This window comes from Petromyzon marinus, unplaced genomic scaffold (genome assembly GCF_048934315.1).
Source record: "Petromyzon marinus isolate PM22_M1 ecotype Great Lakes invasive population unplaced genomic scaffold, UKy_Petmar_22M1.pri1.0 PM_Scaffold_76, whole genome shotgun sequence".
Classification (NCBI taxonomy): domain Eukaryota; kingdom Metazoa; phylum Chordata; class Hyperoartia; order Petromyzontiformes; family Petromyzontidae; genus Petromyzon; species Petromyzon marinus.
The window spans coordinates 232,331-241,783 of NW_027423684.1; the positions used below are offsets into that span (position 1 = coordinate 232,331).

The 9,453-nt window shown below is 49.0% G+C and overlaps 1 protein-coding gene across 1 annotated transcript; it reads left to right on the plus strand.

The window, feature by feature from the left end:
* The first annotated feature begins 378 nt into the window (after positions 1-378).
* Positions 379-8,340, plus strand: LOC142923828 (mRNA export factor GLE1-like). The gene is made up of 12 exons (XM_076064811.1): positions 379-389; positions 1,926-1,980; positions 2,485-2,548; positions 2,856-2,971; positions 3,317-3,380; positions 3,572-3,714; positions 4,136-4,326; positions 4,453-4,582; positions 4,817-4,921; positions 5,067-5,149; positions 5,617-5,680; positions 7,134-8,340. Exons 1-12 carry the CDS (start codon positions 379-381, stop codon positions 7,200-7,202), a joined length of 1,095 nt encoding a protein of 364 aa, XP_075920926.1. The 3' UTR covers positions 7,203-8,340.
* The last annotated feature ends 1,113 nt before the right edge of the window (positions 8,341-9,453 follow it).

Consider the following 9,453-nt stretch of genomic DNA (forward strand, 5'->3'; position numbering starts at 1 on the left):
ATAAATATAAATGTATCGTTAACGACGCATTTATATTTACATCATCATACCCCGAACAACCTTTACTCAGAACACGTGTATTAGTTTATTCGTGCCGACACGTGGTACACCATGCTCCGTGTAACCCGGCTGAAGCGACCTCCACTCACTCTCCCAAAGCCGAGTTATTTCTAAGCCATCGCGCCACGATTCCACTCGCGAAGGATGGAGATCGATGTCGAGCAGTGGGGGTGGCCGTGTACGGCGGTCACGCTCAGCGCGAGCCACCAACACAGCACGAGCGGGCGCAGTTGCGATCCGTTACGGTGGTCGCACGAGTTCATGAAGTTTGTGATGCTGGTAGCTTTGGACATTCTGGGTCCGTTGTCAACATCCGCGATGTGGATACAGTAAGTACATCCAAGTAGCGATGGAATCACTTGACGAGGTGGCCCATAACTTGCCTCCTGTCAGATCAAATAGCCAAAACGAATGCAGATGCATCCATCAAGGGCTATGTTTTTTAATGTAACTGCCGCAGCAGCTTCTAACCGATCGTGGCACAAACCTTAAATGTGCATTACTTAATGAGAGAGACGACCATTGCCCGATGGGGATGGCGAGCCCCCCCACGTCTCTGCTGACAACCCCCTTCTCCTGTTCGATAAGAAGGGAGCCAGCGAGGAGGAGGCGAAGCGACGAGCTGGAAGTCAGGTAGGGAGGAGGGGACTGCGAGATGCAGCAGCAGCAGTGGTGGTGGTGGACACTGTGGTCTGGTCAGGGAGCACCGGTCGTCTGGACGGGCAGTTAGACAATTACTGTAGGTGTGAGGGAGTGTAAGTGTGAGGGAGTGTAAGTGTGAGGGAGTGTAGGTGTGAGGGAGTGTAGGTGTGAGGGAATGTAAGTGTGAGGGACTGTAGGTGTGAGGGAGTGTAAGTGTGAGGGAGTGTAGGTGTGAGGGAGTGTAGGTGTGAGGGAGTGTAGGTGTGAGGGAGTGTAGGTGTGAGTGTGTGAGGAAGTGTAAGTGTGAGGGAGTGTAGGTGTGAGGGAGTGTAAGTGTGAGGGACTGTAGGTGTGAGGGAGTGTAAGTGTGAGGGAGTGTAGGTGTGAGGGAGTGTAGGTGTGAGTGAGTGTAAGTGTGAGTGAGTGTAGGTGTGAGGGAGTGTAAGTGTGAGGGCGTGTAGGCGAGGGAGTGTAAGTCTAAGGGAGTGTAAGTGTGAGCAAGTGTAAGTGTGAGCAAGTGTAAGTGAGGGAGTGTAGGTGTGAGGGAGTGTAGGTGTGAGGGAGTGTAAGTGTTATTGAGTGTAGGTGTGAGGGAGTGTAGGTGTGAGTGAGTGTAGTTGTGAGGGAGTGTAGGTGTGAGGGAGTGTAGGTGTGAGTGAGTACGTGTGAGGGAGTGTAGGTGTGAGGTAGTGTAGCTGTGAGTGAGTGTAAGTGTGAGGGAGTGTAGGTGTGAGGGAGTGTAGGTGTGAGGGAGTGTAAGTGTGAGCAAGTGTAAGTGTGAGGGAGTGTAAGTGTGAGGGAGTGTAAGTGTGAGGGAGTGTAGGTGTGAGGTAGTGTAGCTGTGAGTGAGTGTAAGTGTGAGGGAGTGTAGGTGTGAGGGAGTGTAGCTGTGAGTGAGTGTAAGTGTGAGGGAGTGTAGGTGTGAGGTAGTGTAGATGTGAGTGAGTACGTGCGAGGGAGTGTAGGTGTGAGGTAGTGTAGCTGTGAGTGAGTGTAAGTGTGAGGGAGTGTAAGTGTGAGGTAGTGTAGCTGTGAGTGAGTGTAAGTGTGAGGGAGTGTAGGTGTGAGGTAGTGTACGTGTGAGTCTTTGTGCAGGCTCATATATGAGTGTGAGTGTCAGCTAGAGCTCGTGTACACTGGTGTTGGTTCCAGCTAGCATAAGGGTATGCAGAATGACACTAGCGAACACTATTGTGATCATTTGTTGTTTTGTTTTTGTTCAGCTCTGAGAATGTTATCCTCGAGAGCATCACTGAGGAGCGTTTCTCTGGAATCGCGGTAAGAGTCTTGGTGTAGCGAGTTTATAGTCTCAGCCTGGTCACCAATTGTCACGTAACATTTGTTTTGCCACTTGCTTTGGTAGTTCGGCACAGCAGTTTGCACGCTGTGCTGTGAACCCAGCCACCTCAGTTGGATTCCCAGCAAAGGCTAGATTAATTGGAGGGGGATATCAGGGAATACGGACTCTACGTTTGTTACGATGTTTCAAACGTGCGGCTTAGCCCGAACACACAACCTTGACACCCATCTACACAGCAATCAGGCATACCCTGCTGACGAGACTCAGATCATTAACACCGGCCCAGAGATTCCCTGATGGAAAACATTGGTCCCACAAGCTCATAGTCCGATGAACTAAAATGTTAATTTCTTTATAGACTGTGAAACAGACACGTGTGCTTTGATTTTTCTTAAGTCGGAACATTCATCAGCTATGAGAATGCATTTGGCGGCACACCCTTATAAAATACAGCGTGGTCTGGTGTGGTTTGCTGTCTGCAGAACAGCGGTGATGGTGGCGAGGATGCACCGCGTCTGGCACGCGAGTGCGAGCCGCTGGAGCAAGGTGAGGCGTCGTTTCCTCTGTTATAACGGGTTGCGTGTGGATCCCCGGTTATAATGGACCGTGTGTGAGTCTTTGGTTATAAGCGGTCATGTGTGGGACCCTGGTAATTATGACCCATATGTGGAACCCTGGTTATAATGTGTGTTGTGTGGGTCCCTGGTTCTAACGGGCTGCGTGTGGAACCCTGGTTATAATGTGTGTTGTATGGGTCCCTGCTTCTAACGGGCTGCGTGTGGAACCCTGGTTATAATGTGTGTTGTATGGGTCCCTGCTTCTAACGGGCTGTGTGTTGCATTGATTGCCACAGCGGGTGGAGATTGGGCGGAGGACAGCGTCCCGCAGCGCCGTCACCAAGAGCTTCAGCGCCACTTGGCGGAGACGGTGGAGAGACTGAAGGAGCTCAACGGCAACCAGGACCTCAAGGTATGCGGGGGGGGGTCGTGAGTTCAAATGCCCGATTCTGACAGCTACTGTATATTTGCAGTGTACGTATTCTCCTCATGGTTGCGTGGATTTTTCTCCAGGTTCTCCAGTTTTTCCCTCCACATTTAGAAACGCGTGTTTTTAGAGTATTTGGCTGCTATAAATATCCATGCGATATTTCACTTCGTGGAGCTAGCAGTTGTAGCCGAGTCTCTTCTGAAAAAGAGCTATATAGCTCAGTGGGCCTTACCTAGTAAAATAAAAAACAAATAGTTTTAGTGTCATAGTTTAGTTTTAATAGTGTGAGTGTACCTGTGTGTGTGTGTGTGCGATGGGCATACCAAGGTCATGAAGTTCGAGCTGGCCAAGGCCTCGTCAATGCCCATCAACCAGATCTCCAACACGTCTGGTGAGCGCCGTCCCCTCCCCTCTCTCGTGAAACGTCGAGTCTCAGCCTGCCCCAGCTCCCGCGGTGTAAACGCACAATCGGGCAGCTTGCGCGGCAGTCACTGTGTCACGACTGCCGTAGTGCAGCGCTGTTGTATAATACACGTCCCCCCGTTTTTACCCGTGCCCCCCCCAACGTGTCCTCGTGCGCAGGTTCTCACCTGCGCGTCATCACCGGCAAGCTGGACTTGCTGTTGAGCGGCACGGCCGTCGTGTCGGGCACGCGCTCCACCAGCGTGTCGGACCACCCGCAGGGCCTGCTCTACGTCCTGCACCGGGTGGCTGAGAGGCTCGTGGTACGTCGACATGCCCCCTCGCAAAGCCCCCGCGTCTTGCCTCGCAGTCAAATGCACCTCGCATGCACGCACCTCCACGACACCACCGTCGTCATCGCCATCATCCACCGACATCTGCATTTCACCTTCGCCTGTGTGCTCGCTGCTAGGATCAGTTCACTTGAATGTGTGTTCATTTATTCTCACGGTTCATTCATCGATGCTTCTTATACCAGAAAGCCACAATGCGTCTCATCAAGAATTTTTTTTTTCAGCGGGGCTCCTCTTGCAATGTTTGTGAAGTTCATAATTGCCCGTTTAATTGGGAAAGATAAATGAGATAGGTTATTTATGACAAACTAAATAAGTACAGCAAATTGGTTGTCTTCGGTTCCGGTTTCTTCACCTCACCCTCTCTCCCCCTGCGTCCCTGCCACTACAGAAGCAGAGCGAGGAGGAGGTGGGGTGGAACCACGCGGCGGTGTTCCCCATCGCGGCTGTCACCGTGGAACTGTGGCACCGCCACCCAGCCCTCGGGGAGCTCCTGCTTGCTCACCTGCTCAGCAAGTGCCCCTACATGGGCCCCGTCTTCCCTCGTCCCACGCCTGGGCAGAGCCAGGAGGACGCTTTCAGGTGAGGGCACTAGGGATCTGGTGGGGGGGGGGGTCGGTGGTAGTTGGGGGGTGAGGAGTGAGCGGTGAGAGCTGTGCGTGGGTGTGGCGTGTGCTTGACGCCCGTGTCTCCCCCCATCACCCGCAGGATCCTCGGTTACCGCTTCGAGGATGGGAGAGTAGAGAACGAAGACTTGTTTCTCCAGAGAATGTCGGGCATGGCGCGCATGTACGCGGCCATCATCTCCGCGCCCGTGCCCCCCTCCAGTGGCAACAAGGTAGCACCGCCAATCCGGGGTCACGATCCCCATCAAGAATCGGATCTCACTCTCTCCGTCACGTACAGTTTGGTTCGCTCTGCTAGTGTACGTGTAACATTGTTTGCATGCGATTTGCTTAAATCGTAAGCCACTGGCTCTGTGTAGCGCAAGTACGATAATGGGATTTTAAATTGACGAATCTCTCCCACACCTGCCACCCTACCCCACGCGTGCCGTGTGCGTGAATCGCAGAGCCACCCCCACGGCATGAGTCACGGCTGGACCTGGCTCATGCAGGTCCTGGATATGGAGCCCATGGCCAATGTCACCCCCACGGTGCTCTTCAGCTTTCTGGAGGTACGCACGAGAGCACACGGGCATGAGCACACAGCGCGTGCACAGGAACACACGGGTACACGCACGGGAACACAGCGCACAAGCATTGTGATAGAGACGAGGCTGCCCTGTGACTTGTTCACATGCTCCTGGCGTGTGTGAGCAGGTGGCAGGTAATGCAATGGCGATTGAATACGGCGATCAGCTCTGGGAGCTGCTCGATGGGTTAAGGAAAGAATACATCCCAAGGTACCTCTCGCCCGGTGGCAGTCTCGTCTCCATCTCACCTTCACGAAGCCATTTATATTTGCACGTGTTCCTTGCATTGACGATTTGCTTTCTACTGTTTTTATGTTGTGGCAATAGACTGAATCACCTTGTCAAGTAACCAGCTAATATCAAAGTAACATTGCACTTGTACATACAGAAGGGTCCTTGCACCGCCATAATTTTCCCCTGCGGATCATAAACTTTGGCTCTTGGAAGACTCTTGACCAGCCCAGTTTTCCACCCACAGCAATTTGCAGGGAGGCGGTAGCGATGCGATCGACGTGACTGTGAAGTCAGCTGTCGACAGCAGGCTCCCGTTACAGTGTGTCTCTGAACGAGCTTAAAGCTGTGGTTGGTGATGGTCACCGGTTAAGGACTGGAGCCAGAAGTTTGTAAGAATCGATGGATGCGCAACTAAACTCGCTGCATCTGTTCTTGTCCTGCAGAATCGAGAAAGTATCCATCCCGCAGCAGATGGGAACTGTGGTCAGACTGAGGCTGTTCCTCGAGGTACCGGCTTTGACCACACAACTTTGACACACATATTTATTCTAGTGCCGTTGTCATAACCCGCACAGCAATGTGTGTAGCATTACCTTAAGTCATAACAGCCGCGGAAGGTGACATCACATAATGATATCTGAAGTAACTCAGTAGCTCCCTTTATCCATGCTCGCAGCAATCGCCATCCTTAGTGGGCACATTGCGAGCTGGTCAGGAGACGTCAGTACAGCAGCGGAGTGAACGTAACTGTGCGGAGCTGTGTTTTATCCGAATGTGTTGTGGCTTTTCCCCGGGTATTCTGGATTCTTCCCAATCGCCAAACTTGCCTTTACAGAATTCGCCAAACATCCCAATACAGGGCCATCCTGAAGTAGAGTGTTAACACTCAATGTGGCCAAAGTTACATTCATTAGGGGCATAGTTAGTACCATGTGTGTGGGTGTAATTATTGTCAAAGTATTTGTAAGTACATGCCAATGAAATCATAAATATTAAGAGTTAGAAAATCCAAATTAGATGAAAACTTGAGTTGAACAAAGGTATTTTTTTCGTGAAGGAATCTGTGCCCAGGATAATACCTTAAACTCGCTACACTTGAGACTCCGGTTTAATCACAGGTGGCTGAAACCTCAATTCAAACCCAGGATCTGAGTGGTGTTGGCTTTGCACTCGAACGCATAATTAGCCCCGTATTCACTTTGTCACCTAATGTAATTTTTTACGTGTCGGGAAGTTGGGAAACACTTCCCAGAAATAAATTAGTAATTCTCCTCTCATTGCGGCATGCGTACACACGAAGGGACGGTTAATAGTTAATTGCCTGAATCACCAGGTCTCCCCTTCACACAGGGTTTCTAGTACATCATCAGACATGTGCGGCAATCCTACCCCAGGATTGTGTATAACTCACTAATTACATAATTCCGTAACGCATTACACCAGGGATGGTGGGTTAGGTAATTGGGATCATCTACCTCACACCTGAATGGGAGGAGCAGGAGGATGGGTTGAAAGGTGATTGGCCAGGAGGGTTGAAGGGGAAAGGCAGGGAAGGGTTGAGGGAAAAGCTCGATGGTGGATCGGGACATTTGCCAGGAAACTCTTAACGCGTGTGTCGGACTGTTCAATAAACATACAAATAGCACAACCAAGTACGCGTCTAGAACTTCTCCACAAAGTGCGCTTTGGGCTGAAAAAGCCTCTGACCGGCGTGCATCGCTTCCTGCACAAGAAACAGCAGCTACATTAAAATAACTTATTAAATATTCACCTTAACAGCACTCAAGACACCAGAGCGAGGCATTCTATTGGCACGCTGCCACTGGTTGGCCCTTCAAATCCCATGTGGGGCTGCTGGGCTGCCCGGACTCGAGTATCCACATTAATCCCTGTTTGTGTGTGTGTTGTGTTTGTGTGTGTTTGTGTGTGTTGTGTTTGTGTGTGTTGTGTTTGCCTGCAGGACTGTTTTGTTAATCGGGAGATTCCTTTGCCAAGCGGGCATCTCTCAGAAGAATTTTGGAAGGCTTAATAAGATCACCCTTCACACCTGTACATTATGTAAATATATGTTTTATGCAAGTAACTCCCATAATACAGGTTTTCTAGGTTAGATCGCGTAAGTGTATAAATGTGTCGTTAACCCCGCCACCACCCGACACAGGCAATGAGTAAGGTTTGTCACGTAAACAGAATATGCCAATTCGTCACTAGTACAGTACACCGCTTTGTTGGAGAGCAAAGCCACAACATTTACAATCTGTGTACGACGTTTCGCCAGTAATGACAATGAGCTTCTTCAGGCTGCAGCCAGATTTGTGGAGAAATCCTGTTTCGTTCCTTAACTAGAGGGGTAGTAGATGTGATGAAAACACTTGTGTGTTCTTCTTGTGCCGGAGTGGGGGGGGGAATTAATTAATGTATATAATTAATATATATAAATAATGTATATAATCAATGTATATAAATAATGCATATAAATAATGCATATAATTAATGTATATAATTAATGTATATAATTTATGTATATAATTTATGTATATAAATAATGTATCTAATTGCTGCTTTGTAAGCAAACCATCAAATAATAAAATGTTTAAATGCAGGTCAGCATGCTTCAATAGTGATTACCGTTGGTATGGCTATTTTAGTATACACAATCAGCAGCAGGTACAATAACAATGGCCTTGCATAATGCGCATGCATAATGTACATTGATTACCATATATATAACTCAAACGGCAACGGATACCCACAGTAATTTATATGCATTAATTCATCCCTCCCCCACTTCGCGCAAGAACGGCACACAAGTGATGTCATCACATCTACCCCTCTATTTAACAAAACAGGAGGATTTCTCCACCAATCTGGCTGTCACCTGATGAAGCTCGTTGTTATTACTGGCGAAACGTTGTACTCAGATTATAAATGTTGTGGCTTTGCTCTCCAACACAGCAGTGTGCTCTACTAGTAACGAATTGGCACGTTCTGTTTACATGATAAACATTACTAATTGGCTGTGTCGGGTGGTGGCAGGTTTTTTGACATATTTACGCGATCTAACAACAAAAAAACCTGTATTGTGGATGACGTCAGTCGCGAAAGCTTACGTGTTAAACAGTAAATCATTTATTCGTAAATTAAATAAAAACCCTGAATTGCTACATTGTGTCATGGTTGCTTGTATGCAATATCTACAATGGTGTGTTCCTGGTGTGTAAACAGCAAAAAATAACTGCAAAATATGCACAAATACACACGAAGATGAATAGCAAAACAAAAACTCACTGGGCATGACACACCAACCGGGCCTTTATATGGGAAGAGACAGCGGCATTAACCACGATGTGTTCATCGTCATTTTCTGAAGGCTACCAAATGTTTGGATGGCTCAACCAGGACACATGGTGAATTGGTCGCCCCTCTATCTGTCCCCCTCCTACTTTACATAGCCATGCTTACACTAACAACCGTTAATATACTATGCCCACTGATCATAGGCCTCATTAATCTATCAGCAACGCTGGAGGACCCAGAGAAAAATCCACGTGATCACCAGACGGAGATAGAACACGCAAGCTCAAAATATACAACAGGCATCGCCAGGTTCCAGCACCGAACCCACGACATCCTCCATGCCAGGCGAGGGAGATAACGTCGCCTTCGCCACGGTTGATGCCATGGGTTGGGGTTACAGTGCACAGAACGTTACTAGGCCCAGACTCCAAGAACACAACAGCGGTCACGTCACACGTTTATCACTTTTATTTCGGATTCTACGGATACAAAAGTTTCCATGCTTAAGATGACAATACTTTGCGTTGAGATGATACGCAGTGATATTTGCAGATACATTTTCGTCTATGTCACAAAAATGATTATAAAAACAAAAATAGTTTGGCTTCATGTGGGGCAGAATCCCCCCCACCACCCCTCAGGCAAGGCTTTGACAGCGCACACCGCACGGATTTTTACAAAAACTGTTCCACCGTCAGTCGCCATCGGCACCTAGCGGCCACGAGCGCGCGTTCAGCACAAATCACGAAACGTCGGACGTGTCCGGCCCTGTCCGCCTGGCTATCCAGGCCCCAGTCGCCACCCAATACCAGAAACCACCACCCAGCAACAGCACCACCGTCACCACAACCAACAACAACTGCCGTAAGCCACCGTGACACGTTACGTGAACTGAGACCCACGTCTAACAGAGAGGGCCCTTGCCTATAAACATGATTTGAAGATTTCGTGACTGCAGGAATCCATACTCTTTGGTTCTTTCG

Bases quoted from the DNA above. Each gene is read 5' to 3' on its own strand.
- LOC142923828 (XM_076064811.1), top strand. The intron at 2,549-2,855 runs GTGAGGCGTCGT...TGATTGCCACAG, and splicing joins GTGCGAGCCGCTGGAGCAAG to CGGGTGGAGATTGGGCGGAG. The intron at 4,583-4,816 runs GTAGCACCGCCA...CGTGAATCGCAG, and splicing joins CCCCCTCCAGTGGCAACAAG to AGCCACCCCCACGGCATGAG.